Below are 23,840 nucleotides of genomic sequence, written 5' to 3' on the forward strand. Positions count from 1 at the left end.
AGAGTCAGCTAAGGGCGGGCGGGTCAAACAAACACAAGACTTTCAACCAGGAGACCGTTGTTCATGTCCTCTGTGAAACTAAAAGTAATGTTGACTTATTTTTTCATGTTAGCTGGTGAACATAGTGAAGCATTTAGCAGCCAAAGAGCCAGATATTTCTCACAGGAGTTTGTTATTGACCAAAATCAGAGCTGAAAGAGAATGTGCGCCACAGCCTTATATATATCTGATGTTACGAGTGCATGTGCATGTTCATATCTTTGTTTGAGACACTAGGGAGGAACTTTCAACTTAATGCATCAACCCAGCAGGCAGTAGACAAAACCATGTCATCATATTTGGTTAAAAAAAATATAAAGTTTATGACACAATTGCCTGAGGAACTAACTGTAGGCCCTATGAGGAACTTCCAGGTTCCTCTTCTCTTTTTCTGTTCTTTCCCCTCAGCTGTTATAAAACCACACAGATTCAAGAATGCCCTCAATCTAGAGAAGAAGGAGCTTCAGTCAAAACTTCTGTCTGTAAAGAAAAGGTACTGCTTTCTCCCTTACTTCTTTCACACAATAACTTGTAAAAAGCGGGATTCAATGCCTACCAAATCCTCTGCACAAAAAGAGCATTTTATTACACATCATAACCATTCCAGATTAATGTAAGGTTACAAAAAGGCAAGCATTAGCCAACAACTGAGTTAGTTTTACATTCGACTAAAGTTATTTGAAGTGCAGATAAAATGTGTGTGTTTGGGGTAAGTTTATAGTCATGTCAAGTCAATTTTATTTGTATAGCCAAAAATCACAAATCAGAAATTTTGGGGCTTTACAATCTGTACAGGATACGACACCCTCTGTCCTTTACAGTGCGACGCTCTCACCAAAACAATTAGAGGAAGAACTCGACAGTTTGTAGAATACGTTTATTTGCTTTTTTGCATCTGCAATGATATTTAAAATGCTGTCCACACATCCTGACACCCTAATATACCATTAACCACACTGTGACCGCTAGCATGTGCTGTTGACATCAAACAGGACGGCTCTCTAGACTCATTGTGGGTCAGTGTATCTTTTGGTCATTTGATTTTCCTTTCACAAACGGATATTAAAAAAAAAAATTGTGGTTATTTGATTTTTATTTGAAAATAAAAATTAAATCACTAAAAGACAGAAACGAAAAATCGCCCGTTTTTTCATATTCTGCGACCGGAAGATTCCATTTAAAAAGTAAGAGCGCGCATGAGGATGGTGTTGTGTATGAAAGAAAAAAGCACGGTGCTGCTGTGTAACTGAAGGTGATGGACATGGATCAGTACATCGTTTTTTTAAACAATAAAAGAGTGTGTCTCAGGGAAAAAAATTTGATGGCACTACACTGTATAATACTGAAGTTATTGAATATTTCTCCCATTTTAAATTCACCAAAATTATGCAAAAGTATATTTTTCCAAACTAAGTGTTGTAGTACAACTATGAGGAGACCATTGATGTGTGAAGTAATTTTGGTGGTACTACACTGTATAACAGTGAAGTTATTGAATATTTTTATAGCATCTCTTTTTGGCGTTGCACTTTGTAGATGGTCCCTGACCACTCGTCTCACAGCCGGCTGCACATAGAGACCGATGTTATGTGTCCAGTTCGGAGACGGCTCGTTGTGATTAAAATGAGGTTGTAGCTCGTTGTCTACCTCACTACGGTTAGAAAGAGCCTTCGTTGGTGTTTTAACAACGTTTGGTTTATGAGTTATTGATCCGGGAAGTTCACATCTGTCAATATCTTTTCCAACTTTACCGAGGTTTTTCTGCAGTCATGTCTTCTTCCCTGAGACACACTCTTTTATTGTTTCAAAAAACTACGTACTGATCCATGTCCATCACCTTCAGTTACACAGCAGCACCGTCCTCATACGCGCTCTTACTTTGTGAGTGGCAACTTTCGGTCGCCGAATATGAAAAAACGTGCGTTTATTAGTTTCTGTCTTCTAATGTTTTTATTTTTTGTTTTTAGAAATAGTAAATGAAAATCAACCCGTTTTTTAAGTTTAGTTCATCCCCTTTTTGAGCCTGATAAAGAAAAACGCCCTGTATTTCAATTTTAATTTCTGTATTTTAAAATGAAAATCAAATAACCACAAATTTTTTTGTTTTTTAATATCCATTTGTGAAAGGAAAATCGAATGACCAAAACATACACTGACCATTGTGTGCCCCAATTTCTAATCGTTCCATCAGCATGATGCAAAGGGAATTTAGACCCATCTTGCCATTGTTTCGACAGCCCGTTATTCCGTTAGTCCGAAAGAATGCACCATGCAACAATGAGAGCATGTTAGATCTCCTAGAAGAGGAGGAGATTGAAATACCCTCTTCCTCCAGAGAAAGCTATTGTATTTTCACACAGACTCTCGCACCTAGAAGTCTGTAGTCACCTAGAGTATGAGATCAAATATTTTCTCTAAAACAAATCATGGTAGTTGTACTACGATGGCTCTTCCTATATATACACTTATATTCTGACACACATATTAGGAAAAATGAAAAAATGTTGTACAACAGGTGTGTCTTTTTTCCATATTGGGATTTGATATAGATAAATTATTTAGAAGGGTGCTTTAAACCCAATTATTACATGTATTATATACAGTATATGTCTTCTTTCCTTTTACTTATACCTTAGAGGTCCCATATCATGCTCATGTTCAGGATCATACTTGTATTTTGTGTTTTTACTAGAATATGTTTACATGCTGTAATGTTCAAAAAAAACTTTATTATCATCATACTGTCTGCCTGAATATACCTGTATTCACCCTCTGTCTGAAACGCTCCTTTTTAGCGCATTTCGACGAACCAGAGGCCTGTACTACGAAGCAGGTTTTGGCTTTAGCGAGGTAACTTCAGGGTTAACCATTTAAGGGTTTTCCGTCCTATGAAGGTGGTTCACTTCTTACCGGGATAGATCACCATGGTAACTTATGCTGAACAGCTAACCTGCTCCGGAGCAGGTTATGTTCCAAATAATTGATCAACTCTAGAAAAAGTACCGCCTACTGACCAATCAGAGTTCAGTGCGGTGATCATATGATAATATTACACACATATGAAGAAGTTACAGTCATAATCCAGCTAAAACAACACAGTTTAAACTGACAGATGCAGGAAGGACAGCTGGATTTATGCTGTGGGTGTTTACCGCTTTGAATTATGTTTTTATATTTATTTTTTTACTTGCTCTTGAGTCCGTTTCACATCGCCGGAGACGGGGACGCAGCTGAAAGAATGTTGAAATACTCATAGACGCCGTTGATTACTCACAGGGTAAAAAGAAATGAAATCCCTGTCTGTCTGCCTGTCTGTAGACTTGTCCATGTCTGTGATTGGTCATATACTGCAAACCCCGCCCCGTTCATGTGAACATGCTCACAGCCAGACTGAGAAACCCTGGTGTTGATTTACCGACCTTATAACCACCTTCGTACGACCACTTAGCGGGATCTGCCAACCTGCCAACCGGCATCTAATCTAAATACTCGTTCACACAGAAATTTGGGTCTATTTGTTTTTTTAATTTTTGGTTTGGTTCAGTATCTTGCCCAAGGACACTGCAACATGTGGGCCATAAGAGCCGGGGATCGAACCACCAACCTTCCGATTGAGACGCACTACCTCTGAGCCACAGCCGCCCCATAGTGTTTATTATTAACGTTTATAATATATATTTATAATATCAGTATAAATAATGTTTGCTATTTAGAAGTATGGCTTTTGTATTATTGTTTTTTATGTACTTTATCAAATTGTGAATTATTTGTGGATGTTTTTATCACGTTGGTGTTTTGGATGAACTACACCTGCCATCATAGAGCTTGTTTATAGGTGAGCCTATAGGCAAACCTATAGATTTATGTATAAATATGGGTGTGGTTTCCATTTTTTCAAACATTTTGACCAGACAAAGATCCAAGCAGGATCAAAACGTAGTAAAAAAAAATACTGTGGCATGGAGTAGTGTACGGGCATTACCTTTTTCTAGTTTAGTTTGAACACAAACACACATATATATATATATATATATATATATATATACACACCTTTTTTGTATGGATAGACATGAGTCTGTTTGTGTATAGTACTCTTCATAATTGTAGTACTTCTCACAATAAAATATACAAATATATGATAAAATTCTATAATAAAACACTGGACAGATGATGATTTAATTGACGACACTTTAAAGGCACAGTGTGTAGGATTTAGAAAAGAAGAAGAAGAAAGGCACTTTATTAATCCCCGAGGGGAAATTAAATTTTTTCACTCTGTTATATTTACACAGTACATAGTACACACAGGCCTGAAACACACACATACATGCACAAACAGGACCTATATACAGTACATGCATTAATGGAGAGATGTCAGAGGGAGGGGGCTGCCCCTGACAGGCGCCCCGAGCAGTTGGGGGTTTGGTGCCTTGCCAAGAGGCAAACTGGCATCTCTCCAGCGACCAGTTCACACTCAGTACTTGATCCATGCGGGGACTTGAACCGGATCAAATTTAATGGCATCTAGTGGTGTGGTTGCAGATTGCAACCAACTGAGTACCCCTCCGCTCACTCCTCCCTTTCCAAGAGTGCGGTAACGTGAGCCGCCGAGTGAAAAACCATGGTAACGTCGTTCACTTCACTCATAGGCCATTCATACCATAATAACACTACTTTAGGAGTAAAGGAAGACAGAAGGTGTCTAGCGATACCACAGTCTTGCACTCTGTGGCTCACGTTACTGAAGTTTCACAAGCGTAGAATTACAGTGCCCTTAAAGGTCCCATATTGTAAAAAGTCACATTTTCATGGCTTTTATATTATAAAGCAGGTTTAAGTTCTATATAAATACTGTGAAAGTATCGAAACGCTTAATCCACAGAGAAATACACACAGCCCGTATTCAGAAACTGAGCTTTTGAAACAAGCCGTTAGGATTTCTATCCATTTGTGATGTCACAAATCTACAATATTTAGACCATTTTAAAGTTTTAAATGTAAACATTCTAAATATGTCCCAGTTTATTTCCTGTTGCTGTGTATGTGAATGACATCAGCTGACAGAAAGTAAACATGGACCCAAGCTGTTACCTAGCAATGTAATTCTGTTGCAATTCCATTGAAATGTACTAAAACGGAGCATTTCAGACAGAGGGTAAATACAGGTATATCCAAGCAGACAGTATGAGGAACTTAAAGGGTTTTTTAAACATTAAAGTATGTAAACATGTTCTAGTAGAAACCCAAAATACAAGTAGGAACCTGAAAATGAGCATGATATGTCCCCTTTAAGATAACGTAAAATGCTTGGTTTGTCCGTTCTGTGCTACATTATGTTATTTAAAACAAATTAAATACCTTGGGTTTAATTCATGAAAGGATTAGATAATGTGGTGACGGTCAGCATATAGACATATAATGACCCTCTGATAAGATCGATTATTAAGATAAAGTGTTGGTTAGTGTGCCCAAATTGTTAATTAACTACCACATTTACAAACTGTTTAATACTAAAAAACATTCTTCAGTGTGCTAATTGATTTTAATGAATGCACCCTTATTGTAAATTGTTAACAATGTTTCATGGTATTTCAGCAGGAAGAGACCATGGCAACAGCCGTAGAGCTGCTGGCAACGTTGGAGGATTTGACAGACGGAGAGTTTAAAAAGTTCAAATGGTTCCTGCAGCAGGCTGATGCCTTGGAAGGCTTCCCAGCAATCCCAAGGAGCCAGTTAGGGAATGCAGACAGGCTGGACACAGTGGATGAAATCATAGAGACCTACAACCAAAATGCAGTGGAGGTGACCATCAAGGCTTTGAAATTCATCAGAAAGAATGACTTGGTGCAGCGTTTATCAAACATCAGCTCAACATCCAAAGGTACGTGTGAGGACACAAATCAATGAATACATAAAAGGATAGAACAGAGTTACACGTGTAAAGGTCTTTGCACACCAAGTCCGTTGTTTTGTATGCGTTCTTTTAAACTATTGTTTGATTAAAAAAAAAACACACAGAAACCTCGCACATTGAGTCCGATGTGCTTTATTATTCTAATAGTTGTGAAATTTTCAGTATAAGAGCATACTGAATTATTTATGTGGGTGTGACGGATAGCACTAGTCCCAAACGGGGACTCCTTTAGCTGCCTAGAGCACCATCACTACTGTCTAATCTTTCATATATCCATTGTTATGCGACTATCCCCGATTCTGATTCTGTCCCTGTTCTGCAATCACATCCCACAATCTATCATTAAATTCTGCATGTCTGTATTCTTTATTTTGTTTGTCAGAAAGTGCTTTTTGCTGGTTCACGCAATGAATGTTTAGCATGCCCTTTTGGATAATGCACAGACGGTGGCTGTGAGTGGTCAAACAACCCTTTTTTGCCTTTTAACGGATGCGAAAAAAACGCTGAAAATCTAACCTGTTCCGAAAACTTTAATGACGGACAAACGTTTCGGGGTCGGTGTGTCAACGTGACTGACACAACATGGGGTTGTATTTATTTTTAATACGGACTTGGTGTGCAAAGGCTTTAACTGCGGTGTGATGAATTACACCTGTGGCCATGGAAAGATGTGCCACTTGCACCAACCGTAAAATAATAGTGTTCAACAGCTTCCTCACTACTCTGTGCTGCCACACATTCCTCTACCATGTAACAGAGCATCCGTAGTTCCTGCTTCTTATTGTGGGAGAAAAACCCCAAGGGACTTTCCCTCGAAACATGAATGAGAATGCAGTTTATTTGTATGGGAATGTTATTTTGTACAAAAGCATGTTCAAATTAATGTCATCTCTTGTGTATTTGTTCAGAGGCTCTCACTGATTGCCAGCGTAAACTCAAATCCAACCTGAGGAAGAGGTTTCAGCATTTGTTTGAACAAGAAACAAAATCTGGAAAGCAGATGTTGATGAATGAGATCTACACTGAGCTCGACATCACAGAGGAAAACTCTGGGAAGGTCATCCTCCAAGACCTCTTTGAAACCGTACCTGGTCAAGACGGATCAGTTAGAACATTATTGACAAAAGGAGTATCAGGTATTGGGAAAACAGTCTTGACACGGAAGTTTGCCATGGATTGGGCCGAAGACAAAGTCACAAGCAAGATTCAGTTCATATTTCCATTCACTTTCCGAGAGTTGAATTTGCTTAAGGAGAAACAATACAGCTGGGTGGAACTTCTTCATTACTTCTTTACTGAAACCAAAGAAGCAGGAATAAGCAGTTTTGATAAATTCCAGATTGTGTTTATCCTCGATGGTCTGGATGAGTGTCAACTTCCTTTGGACTTCCACAACAACGAGATTCTGACTGACATCACTGACACGGCTTCGGTGGACGTGCTGCTGACAAACCTCATCATGGGGAAACTGTTCCCTTCTGCCAGCCTCTGGATTACCACATCACCCGGGGCAGCCAATGAAATCCCTCCGGAGTACATTGACATGGTGACAGAGGTGAGAGGGTTCACTGATCCAAAGAAGGACGAGTACTTCAGGAAGAGATTCAGGAATAAGGAGCTGGCGAGCAGAATCATCACTCACATTAAGGCATCCCAAGGCCTCCACATCATGTGCCACATTCCAGTCCTCTGTTGGATCACTGCGACAGTTCTGGAGGATGTGTTGAAAACCAATGACAGAGGAGAGCTGCCCAAGACCTTGACGGAGATGTATATCCATTTTCTGTTAGATCAGTCCATACTGGCGAATGCCAAAAATCATGGAAGAGCTGAGACAGGTCTACTTTGGAACACAGAGACCAGCGAGATCATTATGTCTCTTGCAAAACTGGCTTTTGAGCAGCTGCAGAAAGGCAACCTGATCTTCTATGAAGCAGATCTTAAAGAGTGTGGCATTGATATCACAGCTGCTTCAGTCTACCCTGGAGTGTTCACACAGATCCTTAAAGAGGACCGCCGGCTGAACCAGGACAAACCTTTCTGCTTTGTCCATTTGAGCTTTCAGGAGTTTCTGGCTGCTGTCCATGTCACTGCATCCTTCATCAACTCTGGTGTCAACCTCTTGGCAGAAGAGCCATCAACCTCCCAACAGTCTGCTGAGCAGAGCACAGAGCAATCTACAGTAAATCACCTCCTCCAAAGTGCGGTCAACAAGGCTTTACAGAGTCCAAATGGGCACCTGGACTTGTTCCTCCGCTTCCTAATTGGCCTCTCACTGCAGACCAATCAAGCACTCCTTCAAGACCTGTTGAAACAATCAGGAAGTAGCTTACAGAGCAATCAGGACACAGTCCAGTACATCAAGAAGAAGATCAGAGAGAATTCCTCTCCAGAGCAATGCCTCAACCTGTTCCACTGTCTTAATGAGCTGCGTGATCATTCTCTAGTGGAGGAGATCCAACTGTACCTGAGTTCAGAATGGCTTTCCACAAACAAACTGTCTCCTGCTCAGTGGTCGGCTCTGGTCAAAATCTTACTGTCATCAGAGAGCGAGTTGGATGTGTTTGACCTGAAGAAGTTCTCTGCTTCAGAGGAAGGTCTACTGATGTTGCTGCCAGTGCTTCAAGCCTCCAGTCTATCTCGGTGGGTTCACAACACATTCACATCATATGCATAACGTATTCAATCAGTGGTGCCGGAATGAGTTTTGAAGTGGGGGGGCGGCAGCTTTGGATGATGTAAGTACAGTGTTTCCAACAGGATTTTGAGAGACTGTGGTGTGGTGCTGCCTAGGAAGAAAAATTTGAACATATTAAAGTTAAATGCAACAATCTGGAGCACTGTGAGAGCATCATCTAGGCTAGATCTATGAACAACTTGGTGCTCTAGTAAACTATTTAATCATCAAGGTTGTATGGTTATGAATGGGTTGCCAACGTCGCTGCAGACCCCTCGCACTGACGACAGTCTGACCTGGTTGATAGTCGCGCTGGGAATCCCGTCCCTCCCCACAGGGAGAGAGGGCACATTGAGCAGCGAGTACTGAACGGCTCCGGGCAGCATCGAGGTCCGGGCGAGGGGTGCTGTAAAACTCACGATCGGGACTTTCCAATCAAACCTTGGTCGCGGCGCAACGGACGATGCGCCCGGCGAGGGTCAGCCCACCAGTTGAGAAGTATAAAAACATATTTGGTTCATTATGAAACTGTAGTGGGGTGAATGTCCGATCACTTTGATTTCATCTGAATCAGGCTACACAATGGTTGATTATGATTGGATAAAGATCCACAGCACATTCTGCTCCGCCGATTGCAAGACGTGGATACACATATTATTCAGTGCTTTTTTAATGGGCATCAACCTCGCGTTTACGCACGTATTGTCGAAAAAATTACTTGAAGCGCGAATAAACGCTTCAGTTCAGGTTGCGGTTATGTGAGACACAGCTGAGACGGAGCCGTGCAGACAGCTGCTGCACAGATTAAAATGGGGGCGTATCTGTAGAGTAAAAATCACTTCTGACACCCTCCAGTCTTGACACACACAGGGTGGACGGGAATTGATTATTTTCTATTACTGTGTTGCAATATAGGGGCTTTTGCAGGGATACAGTGATTCACGAATTTAAAAACAAAGTGGGAGAACCAATGGCCCCTTGGCCCCCCTACTTCCGGCACTTATGTATTAAAACCTGTAAATGTTATATTTTTAGATTATTGTTCTTTCTTTCTGGCTATATCATCTTCAGATTGAATGGCTGTAAACTGTCTGGGAGTAGTTGCAATGCTCTGGCCTCAGCTCTCAGCTCCCCGACCTCTAATCTGAGAGAGCTGGACCTGAGTTACAACAATGTGAAGGATGCAGGACTCCTGGTCCTCACGGATGGCTTGAAGAATCGACAATGTAGACTTCAAACTCTCAGGTCTGCTTGCTTTATTTAAAGGTTCTCTATACGATATCCAGAGCATCATTATAGCATCAAACAACGCCAACGACATTTTAATTTCAATGGCAATATCATTTTTAAAACAAAGATCCCATGGATAATGAACTGAATGTATTCTGTTACTCTTTACTACAACTGGGACTGTATTTGATGAAAATACACTAAAATACACCATTTATGATACAATTTATAAGATATGCTCAGGCTCTCTCCATGTTTTGGCCGTGTTTATTGTTTCCAGGTTGACTGTTTACTAGGAGTTTTACTTTTAAAAAACGATTTATTTCCATATAGCCATGTTACATGTTACAACCTTAGAACCCATCAGCTTCCGGTCTGATGACAGATAAGCCTCTGGTGGTAAGGGGCTATATTTTGGGGGTTATTGTGTAGCCAGCGGATAACCGGGCCAAGACTTCCTCTTCCGTGCACTGCTCATTGTATATAGAGTCCGATTAGCAACTTGAGACGCGAGACTGGAGTTGGAGTTGAGAGACGACGTATACGACAAGTAGCCAGTCTACAAGCTAATTTATTTAAAAATGATCTCACGGGATTATAGTGGTTTTTAATCCGGACAAAATGCTGCATTTGAGTATTTAGAATTTAAAGCATAAACTTTGATCCCAAAATTAAGGATCATTTGGATCCCACCTCAGAGGTGGATTTGACATAGATTTACAAATACCTTAGGCTTCACTTCTCCCAAATATTGTTACCCGAGATATGCATTACATTTATTACATCAGTTGAATGTACCTTTCAAATGTGAAAGTATTTTAGTAACAGAATGAAGTAATTGAATAAATGTAGAGCTATAAATGTAAATAAATGCTGTCAATGGGTTAGTGATTGTTTCAAGAGGAAATGTATGACGTAATTCTGATTAATTCCTGTTTAAAAGTTTAACCACAGACCGTCACGTACATCAACAAAGCCAGCTAGCTCACTAGCCTGCTAGCTACTTACCATAGAAGTCAGTGGAGCAAAGTTAGTTCCTGTTAGCATGGCCTAAGCCTAATTGGTAATCGTTAAGCGATTGTTTTAATTAGGTGACTGCCAAAGCCTGCTCGAACATAATTGGTCAACACTACTCACACTAAACCAGAATGTTTGTGGTACCAAAATCTTGCCTCTACAGATTCTACATGTGAATGCAAAATCTGTTTAAAAAGATTGTTACAAATAACTTTGACATAGTAATAAACACAATGATTACTGATTCAATTCAATTTACTTTTATATCGTGTCAAATCATAACAGCAGTTATCTAGAGACACTTTTCATATAGAGGTACTGTACTCTAATTTTTACTAATTTAGAGACCCAACAAGAGATCCCCCATGAGCAACAGTGGCAGAAAAACCTCCCCTTGGCAAGGAAAAACTCCCCTGAGCTCCATGCTATACAGCCGGTAAATATAGAATGGAATGCACTATGAGATATCAGCAGATTCGTCACAATGAGGCAAAAATATTCATATAAGCAAAGAGTATAGAAGCAAAGAGACAAAACTCTGGTGTTTTTTTGACAACAGCCCCTTTCGCCATTTTGGACTGAAAACACTTAATATATTTATAATATTTTATTGTTCAACACAGGCCATTTCAGTAGAATATGACAAAAGAACAGAAATTATTTTGTTTTACTTTTGTACGACAGTTTTTAGGCGGATGTTTTACTGGTAGTTGCTTTCAGTCTAAAATTTTGCAACTTTACATTTCTAAAGTATTTGTCCATCTTCTTCAGGCTGAGTGGCTGTGATCTGACATCCAGGAGTTGTAAAGCCCTGTCTTCAGTTCTCAGTTGCCAGTCCTCTAGTCTTAGAGAGCTGGACCTTACTAGCAATTCCTTGCAGGACAATGGAGTGAAGCTGCTCTCTGTGGGACTGGAGAGTCCACACTGTGGACTTGAAATTCTCAGGTCAGCTGGCTTTATGATGAACCACACCTAAATCTGTTTTAGAGCTGTCATTTTCAAAGTTTGTCTTCATCGCTCATTCTTTTTCAGGTTGATTGGCTGTGCGCTGACGTGGAAAGGCTGTGATGCTGTGGCCTTTTTCCTTAGCTCCCAGTCCTCTGGTCTGAGAGAGCTGGACCTGAGTGTGAACAACCTGCAGGATTCAGGAGTGCTGGCATTCAGTGCTGTTCTGGAGAATCCACACCGTCAACTGGAAACTCTCAGGTCAGGTTCTGTACTATTCCAACAGTTTCTGGCACTTAAGTTTAGAAGTTGTTTCTGCAGGTGCCAATATGTGTGCCTACGAAAACTGGAATTCTGCTTCTGCGGAGATACGCATAAATGTCTCTGCAAACCTACCCAGACATCAAGCAAGCTGATTGGCTGATCTAACATCCTGTCGGGAAGTTTTCTCTATTTCTTCTCTCAGAGTACAACTCAACGGTAGTACAAAAGCTGGGTTTCCACCTGAGACTTTTAGTCCCTGGAACTCCTTCTTAAGAAACTAAAAGCTTCCTCTAGTCCCCTGTTGTCTGCGTTTCCACCGCGGTCAAAATACCTGCAAAGATTAGGCAAATTAGTCCACTGAGGTTTAAAAAAGCAACATGACATGTGACGAGGGCTGCTGGTGGTCACAGCAAACACACTCTGCAGCCTGCAGTTCAGTGTGCCCGCCCGTTTCATCTAAAAAACACGTTGTGTGTGTTTGACCAATCAGCGACGGTCATCCCTGCAAACTCCACCCCCAAAGTTCCGGTACTTTCAGAAAATACTACCCCCAAACCAGGGCCTTTTTGGGGGGTAAAAAGGCCACGTAAAATGTCCCACAGAACTTAATTCAGAGCCTGGTCCCTGCAGTCGAAATGCAATGAGTTTCTCAAAAGGTTCTAAGTTCCTGAGGAAAGTTCCTGCGGTGGAAACAGGGCTCAAGTGATCTTCTAGCAGAGCATAGGAAAATAAACTCCTCTCCAAGGCTCTTTGTATTGTTGGCCAATTTGTCATTGTTTCATTGATTTAAGTTGATAAATCCAAATCCTTTCATGTCTGTTTCCTGGATGTAGTGGTTTGTTCACACTGTCAACGGGGAGTTCAGTGTCCCCGAAATTTAAATAACAGGGGGACCAACACGTTCGCAGATGAACAGTAGGAAATTGTGGCTGTAATTATTACTGGGGCAGGGTTAAAAAATGACCCGCATACGCTCTCTGGATTAAATTTACCGACCATGGCAGGTTGTTAAAATCACCTCACCTCCCCTAGAGAAATGAATCCAGTCCAAATGGGGCTTGAGTTCATCTTTCTACACAGCGATTTCAGTGTGTCAGGGCTTATCTGCTTTAAATTTTCAGCTTGAGATCAATTTAAGATTTTCTTTTTTTTAATGTTTGTTTCATAATTCTCTTTTCTTCTTCAGGCTTAGAGCTTGCAACCTGTCAGAAAAGAGCTGTGAATCTCTGGCCTCGGCTCTCACTTTCCAGACCTCCAGCTTGAGAGTGCTGGACTTGAGCAAGAACAACCTGCAGGATTCAGGAGTGAAGCTTCTTTCTGCTGGACTGGAGAGTCCACACTGTAACCTGGAAACTATCAGGTCAGCAAAGTGAAATATTTGTTATCTTTAGAGCCGGTAATATAATTTTAAGAATTTTAAATAATATATTAAACAATTATTGGCTGGACATGATTTCTTTTGGTTGCAGACATCACAAAAGAGTCTTCTTTGTCAGCCAATTAGACTTTTGTCAGGCTATTAAATAGGCGTTATCAGTCACTATAAAACCCATAGATGTGGGTCAATAGAAGCCCATTATACCCACTAGTAGGTTTTTGCCTAAACTTAAAGAAGTTGTAGTTTTGTTGCCTAAACCTAAAGAAGCTGTAGTTTTATCGCCAAACCCTAAAGAAGTTGTACTTTTTTTGCCTAAACCTAAAGAAGTTGTAGTTTTATTGCCTAAACCTAAATAATTTGTAGCTTTATTGCCGGAACCTAATTGTTTTTTGTTTTTTTGCCTAAACCTAAATAATTTGTAGCTTTATTGCCGGAACCTAATTGTTTTTTGTTTTTTTGCCTAAACCTAAAGAAGTTGTAGTTTTGTTGCCTAGAACTAAAGATATTGTAGTTTTGTTGCCTAAACCTAAGGAAGTTGTAGTTTTATTGCGAAAACCTAAATAAGTTGTTATTTTGTTGCCTAAACCTAATGATGTTGTAGTTTTGTTGCCTACACCTAAATAAGTTGTAGTTTTGTTGCCTAAACCTAAAGAAGTTGTAGTTTTATCGCCAAACGCTAAAGTTGTTGTTTTGTTGCCTAAGCCTAAAGAAGTTGTAGTTTTGTTACCTAAACCTAAAGAAGTTGTAGTTTTATCGCCAAAACCTAAAGTTGTAGTTTTTTGCCTAAACCTAAAGAAGTTGTAGTTTTATTGCCTAAACCTAAAGAAGTTGCAGTTTTATTGCCTAAACCTAATTGTTTTTTTGTTTTTTTTGCCTAAACCTAAAGAAGTTGTAGTTTTGTTGCCTAGACCTAATGATGTTGTAGTTTTGTTGTCTTAACCTAAATAAGTTGTTGTTTTCTTGCCTAAGCCTAAAGAAGTTGTAGTTTTATTGCCTAAACCTAGAGAAGTTGTAGTTTTATTGCCTAAACCTGAAGAAGTTGTATTGCCTGAAACTAATTGTATTTTGCCTAAACTTAAAGAAGTTGTAGTTTTGTTGCCTAAACCTCAATAACTTGTAGTTTTATCGCCAAAACCTAAAGAAGTTGTATTTTTTTGCCTAAACCTAAAGAAGTTGTAGTTTTATTGCCTAAACCTAAATAAGTTGCTGTTTTATTGCCTGAACCTAATTGTATTTTGTCTAAACCTAAAGAAGTTGTAGTTTTGTTGCCTAAACCTAAAGAACTTGTAGTTTTATCGCCAAAACCCAAAGTTGTAGTTTTTTTTGCCTAAACCTAATTGTATTTTGCCTAAACATAAAGAAGTTGTAGTTTTATTGCCTAAACCTAAATAAGTTGTATTTTTGTTGCCTTCAACTAACCTAAAGAAGCCTTTTTGTTTGTGTTCACAACGGGACATTTCAATCAGTTTTACAACATGTTAAAACGTTTTGCTTTTAAGTTTCACTTTTACAACACAGTAGGTGTAGTAGGCCCCTTATGACCCACATCTACGGTGCTTATAGCGGCTGATTACGCCTATTTAATGGCCTGTTAACAGTCGAATGGGGTGCCTCTTGTCATCATCATTAATTGTTATCCAGGTTGAGCGAGTGTAAGCTGTCAGAGAGAAGCTGTGAACATCTGGCCTCAGCTCTCAGCTCCCAGACCTCTAGTTTGAAAGAGCTGGACCTGAACAACAACGACCTGCAGGATTCAGGAGTGGAGCTTCTTTCTGCCGGACTCGAGAGTCCTCAATGCAGACTGGAAACTCTCAGGTTAGAACAGATTTAAAAGGTCTCGCACATACAATTTCTCTCAAATGACCAGATTCTTGTGATCTCACGAGTCACGACTACAGACCAGTTGAAGTAATGATTGTATTGCTGAATATTAACAGGCTGTCAGGCTGTCAGGTCACAGAGGTGGGCTGTGCTTCTCTGGCCTCAGCTCTGAGCTCTAACCCCTCCCATCTGAGAGAACTGGACCTGAGCTACAACCATCCAGGAGACGCAGGTGTGACGCTCCTGTCTGCTGGACTGGATGATCCACAGTGGAGACTGGACACTCTAAAGTATGGCTGACGTACAGTATGGCTGGAAGCTTCCACTCATTCCTAGTCAGGGGCAATGGGATAGTAGGATAATTATTAGGGCTGTCAATCGATTCAAATATTTAACCACGATTAATCACATGATTGTCCATAGTTAATCACCATTAATCGCAAATTAATTGTGCATTTTTTGATCCGTTGAAAATACTCTTATCAACAAGGGAGTGGGCAAATATGCTGCTTTATGCAAATTGATGTATATACTGTATTTATTATTTGAAATCAATTAACAACTCAAAACAATGACAGATATTGTCCAGAAACCCTCACAGGTACTGCATTTAGCATAAAAATATGCTCAAATCATAACATGGCAAACTGCAGCCCAACAAGCAACAACAGCTGTCAGTGTGTCAGTGTGCTGACTTGACTATGACTTGCCCCAAACTGCATGTGATTATCATAAAGTGGACATGTCTGTAAAGGGGAGACTCGTGGGTACCCATAGAACCCATTTACATCCACTGATCTGGAGGTCAGAGGTCAAGGGACCCCTTTGAAAATGGCCATGACAGTTTTTCCTCGCCAAAATTTAACGTAACTTTTGAGCATTATGTAACCTCCTTCGCGAGCCCGCTACAGCCAAAAGTCGCAAGTTGCGTTAAAGAAATTAATGTCGTTAAAATGAATTTGCGGTAACACATTATTATCGCATTAACTTTGAAAGCCCTAATAATTATGTTTATTACAACTTGGGTATTGAGCTTAAAACTAATGGTAAAATGATTTCACATTACCCAAAGGTGTAATGCTTAGTTTAGCATGGATTTCAGGTTGGAAACTGATTTCTAATGAAGGGTATTTATTCTTCTTATTTCTACAGTCCAAGAGAATATTATGGTGGCCCTGAGGTGCAAAGCACAACAACACTGGATAAAACACAATAACAATATAACATCATCATATTGCAGAGAACATAACAACAAAACTGAAAACATATTAGAAAACCAAACCAAACCAAAAATACTTCAATATTTTAGAACAAGTCCCTACATTTTCTGTTTTGTGAAATGTTGTGTTTCCTTTTGGTAACACTTTATAATAACCATCATTTATGAATGGTAAATTGATAAATTTACTGTTAACAAACAATGAAATGATAATTAATAATGTTTACTACTTATTTGTAATGCGAATGTAAGACGGTAACGATTATAACTATTTATAAACAGTTTATCGTTGCACACTTTTTAACATTTTATGAACTATCTTAAGTATTTGTTAATGATTACCAATGAAGAAATTGTTTATAAGACATCTATAAACATTACATAGATAGATGGACCAGAAACCAATTATTAACCATTGACAATGTATTAACTATCTATCTAAATAATGTTTATGGATGCTTAACAAAGTATTTATAAACTATTTAACAAGGTATTATAATCATCAGTTGCAACTTTATAATAGCCATCAAAATAATGTTTATACTATAACTATTTAGAAATAATTTTGTTATTAACAAATACTTATAGTGTAAAAAATTATATAATGAGTGTAATTGTGAAAATAACAATAATAATATAATAATAAATGATTGCATTATTAACAATTAGTAAACATAAATTATAATTTAATTATTTCAAGGTTTGTTAACAGTAAAATAACTAATAACTACATTTTAATTAACTATGAATTCACCATTTATAAATGGCCGTTATTATAATAAAGTTATTAATACAATTATTATTATAAAGTGTTACCCTAATATTTAATGAACTATATTTATTTCTCTTATTTTTACAGTCCGAGAGAATATTACGGTGGCCCTGAGGTGCAAAACGCAACAATATTTGATAAAACAGAAAAAGTACTAGAAAGTGCACCACCGAGGCTTCCACTCATGGCGCCATCTTGGATCGAATCTCGGAAACAAAATAACATTACAGAAAACATAATAATATTTCAGAAAACACAACAACAAAACTGAAAACATCTTTTAGAACAAAACTTTTTGTCTCTTCATTTTTTGTGAAATGTTGTGTTTTTCAGTTTTTCTTTTTTTGTGTGTTTTGCATCTGAGGGCCACCATAAAATATGCTTTTCTTATCATGTTTATTCTTTCAGAGTGGACCATGGCGGATTGGAGAGGTTAAAATCTGGTCTGCGGAAGTGTAAGTCATTTTTTTATTACTGAGAACAAAGCATACATTTGCGTAAAGCAGCATATTTGGCCACTCCCATGTTCATAAGAGTGTTAAATGATTGACAAATCACAAAGATAAAAAAAATGTGCGATTCATTTGCGTTTAACTATGGACAATCCTACGAATAATTGGGATTACATTATATATTATTTTTTTGGCTTTTATTATGCCTCTATTGATAGTGAGAGAGACAGTTACGAATAGGAGAGAGAGAAGTGATGACATGCAGCAAAGGGTCACAGGTCGGATTGGAACCCTGAGCCGCTGCGGTGAGGACTCAGCCTTGGTACATGGGGCGCCCGCTCTACCAGTTGAGCTACCGCGGTGCCCCATGATTAAATATTTGAATCGATTGACCCTAATGTTAATAATATCCACGTTAATACTGTTAATATTAACAAATGTTGACTATGACAGGTATGTTCTAGTGCTTTATTGTGTCTTTGTGTCTCTCTATCAGATGCTTGTGAACTCACACTGGACCCAAACACCGCACACAGACAGCTCGTACTGTCCGAGGACAACAGACAGGTAGAATATGTGCAGGAGGAGCAGCCTTGTTGGTATCATCCAGAGAGATTCGATTGCTTCAAACAGCTGCTGTGTGGAAATGGTTTGACTGGTCGCTGTTACTGGGAAGTCAAGACAAGGGGAAGGTTTTACCTAGCAGTGGCTTACCGAGGAGTCAGCAGGAGAGGGAGAGGTAAAGATTGCATGTTCGGAGGGAGCGACAATTCCTGGAGTCTGGGCTATAGTTACGGGGGCATTATTTGGCACAATAACACAGAAAGAGCGATACCTTTCTCTGCCAAAGACACTAGCAGAGTAGCGGTGTATCTGGACTGGCCTGCCGGCAATCTGTCCTTCTACAGTGTGTCCTCTGACACACTGACACACCTCTACACCGTCTACTCCCGATTCACCGAACCCCTCTACCCTGGCTTTGGGTTTGAGTTCAACTTTTGCCCTGAAGTGCGTGAGTCATGGTTTGGTACCACGCTGTCTCTGTGTAAGATAGATGAGGGACCATCTGAATCAGAAACGGAACTCCTCCGACGGGATCACCACATCATCATGAGTACTTCGGTGTCGGCTACAGGGTGGTGCAGTGATTAGAACTGGCGCCTCACATGTTCTCCCCGTGTTAGCGTGGGTTTTCTCCGGGTACTTCGGTTTACTCCCACAGCCCAAAGACATGCAGGTTAGGTTAATTGTTAACTCTAAATTGCCCATAGGTGTGAATGGTTGTCTGTCTCTATGTGTCAGCCCTGCGATGGACTGGCGACCTGTCCAGGGTGTACCCCGCCTTCGCCTAATGTCGGCTGGGATCGGCTCCAGCCCCCCCCTAACGGGATAAGCTGTTGTAGATGGATGGATGGATGGATGGATTTTTCCAAGGCAACAGAAACAATATATATATATCTATAGATCTATATATATATCTATAGATCTATAGATATAGATCTATAGATCTATAAATATATAGATCTATAGATATATAGATATATAGATATATACTTAATAAAAAACAAGAAACAAAATTATAAATAAGCAAGTAAATTAATTAATTAAAACAATATAACAGAGATGCACAAGAGCTCCTCATTTTTTCAAGGTTTCTGCAATTAAGGCTAGTCTGATAAATGTATTGTGATTTTTAAGTATTGCAATTCTACAAGTATTGTGATTCGATATTACGATTTATTGCGATGTTTGTTCACTTTTTTAACACTAGACCATTGGGAAAAGTTGAATCATACACTTCTAGGGACTTTAACTTAAATGAATCCGGTAAAAATGTTTGATTTTCAGCATGTATGTAGTCAGAGATGTTCTCAAATCAATTACAATCAGTCATTGTCAGGAATTATTTAATTCAATTTTTTTTGTATTTCTCTCACAATTAAGTGGTATTTTCTTTTTAATTTATAAGGGAAATGTAATGGTTTATACTTCTGGTGAATACAATCCAATCAATCTTATTTCCATACATGTATTTTGTGTATACAGTTAAGCCCCAGACACACCAGGAACGTCAGGAGCGCGTGGCGGCTGCGTGGCGTGGTGGCTGCGTGATTCGGGCGTTCACACCAGCTGCGTTTCAGCTGCGTGTCGGCTGCGTTCCTGCTGCTGCAGCTGCTGCTGTCAGCGCTTTCTTTCTACATAGAGTTTGCCTTTTAATGGCCATTTCATTTCATTATAAATATAATTTATATTTATTTTAGACAGAGAAAGGTTAAGAAATGTGTGGTAATTTGTAAATAATGGTAATAATCCACACTTAAACTCTGTACTATATTCATTCATGGAGCTCTCTAAGTCACTGCATGTTCTAGAACACTGTCCGGCACATATTTCAGAATAAAAGCCTTGTGTTAACAAATGAAAGAATTCTGTCCATAGAAAAAACGCTTGAGGGCTTTTATTTTGAAATGAAAGCAGGAAGTGTTGATTTTAAAAATAAGAGGTAACGCAGCTGCCACGCGCTCCTGACGTTCCTGGTGTGTCCGAGGCTTTAGTGTGAACTTAGCTTTAGCACGATGCAAAAGACAATCCGGCAACGAGGTAAAGGAAGGGGCCGGTATGTAGGCTATGGGGCTGGGTCTAATCCGAGGGAATAGGAAGCAGGTGGGTGATGAGGTGATGCAGGCCAGGTGAGGGAAAGGGCTTACTGGGAGGCAGGAGGAAGGGGCAGCTTCTGAAATGACATGAGAGTGTTAAACAGGAAAAGCAAACTCACAGTGTGTTCCAATCCGCGTACTTCTGTACTTACACTTACTATTTTGAGTGCATAGTGTGTTCACACTGGGAAGTACGGCAAAATGCAGTGCACTCAAAGTACCCGGATGTTGTACTCAAAACGGTCAGATCATTGAGTGTGGAGCGCTGGACACTTTCCACACTCAACTGTTGCCATCTTGGCTACGTAGCAGAAGGGGCGGAGCCACGACCACTATTCAAACATACGTAGATAACAGAATAAAACAATACAATACGTAAACATACCGGTGCATTTTCAGCCAACAGGAGGACACATCGTAGGCAACGACGTTGGAAACGTAATTTCCACTCTGCTTTAATTTTTTTTCAGAAGATATTTTGGCAGGTAGCGAGCCGCGGTCAAATGTTGCGATCGTCATTTCCGGTCAGTGCGCCGCAGTGTATTCCATTTGAGACGACCCTACCCCGTTGAAATTTACGCACTACTCAAGTGAGTACAGAGTGCACAAAATGCACTACATTGAAGTGTACTTTTGGAAGTACTTGGATTGGAACACACGGTCAGACTTTTTTTTAAAAACATTTTAAATTTTTATGTATTCAGGGGAGATTCACTGAGAGCAATGCTCTCTTTTTCAGGAACGCCCTGATCACATTCATTGAGCATTTTGGCAAATTTTTCTTGGGCGCTACCCACATAATCAGCTGTGCTGCTCATCCCACAAATGCATGATCCTTACAAGTTGGACATCATTGTGAAGGTAAATAAACAGGCTTTCCAACCATGTAAAATTCAATGCCAATTAGCATTGTAACAACAGAGAAATAATCCACCAAACACGAGTTTCCAAACTTTTTTTCCTGGTTTACTTAAGTACAGTACTTGAGTAAATGTACTTAGTTACTTTCCACCACTGAGTACATGTTATACTGTTGTGTTTTTATAAGCATTCTTTTCTGCTCCTGTTGGAATAAAATTATTGTTGATTATTTAACTGAAAAGTAGTAATGTGTTTTTGATACCTTCACTTCTTTGCATCAAATCATACCGGGATGTTTGCTGAAATTGATTGGATGTGGCATAGCCCTACCTAGAAAAAATTTCCACCAGTCGCCACTGCTAATAAATAATGTCCAGTCTTTAAAAGACACCATAGTCATAGTCTGGGTTATTAAATACTGAACTCACAATCAGAGTATCAATAAATACAGATACGCTAATAATGAATAAATAATATAAAGATATTGTTCCAGTAGAGATGGTTCATGGTCCTCTAAGCAGGACTCAGTCCACAGTAGAAATACAGACTGCAGCTGTTATTCATGTGCAGGTGTTTGTTAAACAGGTAACAGGCTACAGAGAGAAAACACTGCTGCTCTACCACTGAGAAGAACTGAGTGTCTTTATTAATATTATTAGTACAGTTCAGACATAAACTCCATCTAAAGTCTCTACAGCTGTTAAAGCTGACTGACAGCTGATCCAGCTGTGATCAGCTGCTGCTGACATCAGAAACGGACGTCGCTTCACGTGACGCTTCAGAGGAAATGACGTCTCATTTCTCTTAAAACATATTTCCCCAAAAGACGCAAGTGAGGGAAACATGGATAACCAGTACAACCACAGTCCACTGAGCAGCTCCACTGGATGTAGGTTAAGGGCCTTGCTCAATGGCACTTCAGTGGAGGTAATGAGGGATTGAACTAGCTACCTTCCGGTCACAGGCTCGCCTCTCTAACCTTTAGGCCACCACCACTGTCCAAAAAGGCTGAATGAATACTGGGAGATCAGGGAGGATTCATGTGTGACACACACAATGTTTAGGGAGTTTTCCTCATGATGATGGTCATCATATTTTCTGTGCTTAATAGTGCACGATTGCATTTATCATCACAGTGATAACCATCTACGGTACCACAGTAGTGCCATCAATAAACTGAAAGCAATTAATTCAGTCATATTTGACGTGCAACAATAATTTCTGACAATCTGGGAATGAAGATTTTTTCTGCTTAATTGTCATATTGCTAAATAACTGTGATCTCGGTCATGAGTGATCAATATAATACTCTTTTGTTTCAGGGAACAAGATATCTAAATTTAACCCGAACAATCTCTATCACATCATCATCATGCTGCTCATCACTGTCACACACTCGTCAGGAAGATGATGCGTGGTTGTCAGGTGTTTTTTGGATGGAGACACCGGCTGAAGACTGGCAGGAACAGGTCGGTTCTGAGGGAGTTATTAGCAGGGAGAGGTTTTTAACCGATCTACGATTTTTAATGGAACTTTGTGAGTTGTTTATAATGCGTCAGTCTCCAACGCGCCTGTTGCTCTGCAGTAGAAACTGTAGAACAATTAAAGCTAGGGTTGGTAATATTCTTCAAATCATTTTGGGTATATATTGAAATTCTCTTCACATGGCGACAAGAGGCATTCTGCCGTCTTCCACAAGCTGCTAGCTTGACAGCTGTGAGTACTATCATTAGCCATGTTTGTTGTTTAGACGGACTGTCAGTGTTGCCGACTTTGCAACTTTCTTGCTAGATCTAGCGACTTTTGGAGCTAGTGCTGCTAGCTACTCTAATTGAAAAAGAGTTGGTTACACCAGGCTGCGTTTTTCAGTTGGATCATTTTTACGGCTGTCAATCGATTAAAATATAAAATCGCGATTAATCGCAAAATAATCACACATTTTTTATCAGATCAATGTACCTGATAGCCTGGCTCTTCTTTGCTTCTTTGGTGCTCTGACAATGTTACCCAACTCTGAGGAGTGTTTTTTCCAGCAGGACAATGCTCCATGCCACACAGCCAGGTCAGTGAAGGTGTGGAAGAAGGACCACCAGATCAGGACCCTGTCATGGCCAGCCCAATCTCCAGACCTGAATCCCATTGAAAACCTCTGGAATGTGATCAAGAGGAAGATTTATGGTCACAAGCCCTCAAACAAAGCCGAGCTGCTTGAATTTTTGCGCCAGGAGTGGCATAAAGTCACCCAACAGCAATGTGAAAGACTGGTGGAGAGCATGCCAAGACGCATGAAAGCTGTGATTGTAAATCAAGGTTATTCCACCAAATATTGATTTCTGAACTCTTCCTAAGTTAAAACATTAGTATTGTGTTGTTTAAAAATTAATATGAACTTGTTTTCTTTGTGTTATTCCAGATCTGAAAACACTGCATCTTGTTTGTTATTTTGACCAGTTGTCATTTTCTGCAAATAAATGCTCTAAATGACAATATTTTTATTTGAAATTTGGGAGAAATGTTGTCAGTAGTTTATTGAATAAAACAGAAATTTTAATTTTACTCAAACACATAGCAATAAATAGTAAATCCAGAGAAAC

The 23,840-nt window shown here is 39.6% G+C and overlaps 1 protein-coding gene across 2 annotated transcripts; it reads left to right on the forward strand.

Moving 5' to 3' along the window:
• The first annotated feature begins 420 nt into the window (after positions 1–420).
• LOC119501100 (NACHT, LRR and PYD domains-containing protein 12-like) lies at positions 421–18,889 on the forward strand. Of its 2 annotated transcripts, none has more exons than XM_037791197.1 (11): positions 421–532; positions 5,635–5,920; positions 6,862–8,596; positions 9,702–9,875; positions 11,649–11,822; positions 11,910–12,083; positions 13,273–13,446; positions 15,106–15,279; positions 15,402–15,575; positions 17,685–17,731; positions 18,225–18,889. In XM_037791197.1, the coding sequence occupies exons 2-11, from the start codon at positions 5,647–5,649 to the stop codon at positions 18,878–18,880; spliced, it is 3,756 nt and encodes a 1,251-aa protein (XP_037647125.1). In that variant the 5' UTR covers positions 421–532; positions 5,635–5,646; the 3' UTR covers positions 18,881–18,889. The 2 variants fall into 2 exon arrangements, with proteins under 2 accessions (XP_037647125.1, XP_037647126.1); XM_037791198.1 differs by having other exon boundaries at positions 501–532; positions 5,638–5,920.
• Positions 18,890–23,840: the final 4,951 nt, after the last annotated feature.

The sequence above is a fragment of the Sebastes umbrosus genome, chromosome 14 (genome assembly GCF_015220745.1).
Source record: "Sebastes umbrosus isolate fSebUmb1 chromosome 14, fSebUmb1.pri, whole genome shotgun sequence".
Classification (NCBI taxonomy): domain Eukaryota; kingdom Metazoa; phylum Chordata; class Actinopteri; order Perciformes; family Sebastidae; genus Sebastes; species Sebastes umbrosus.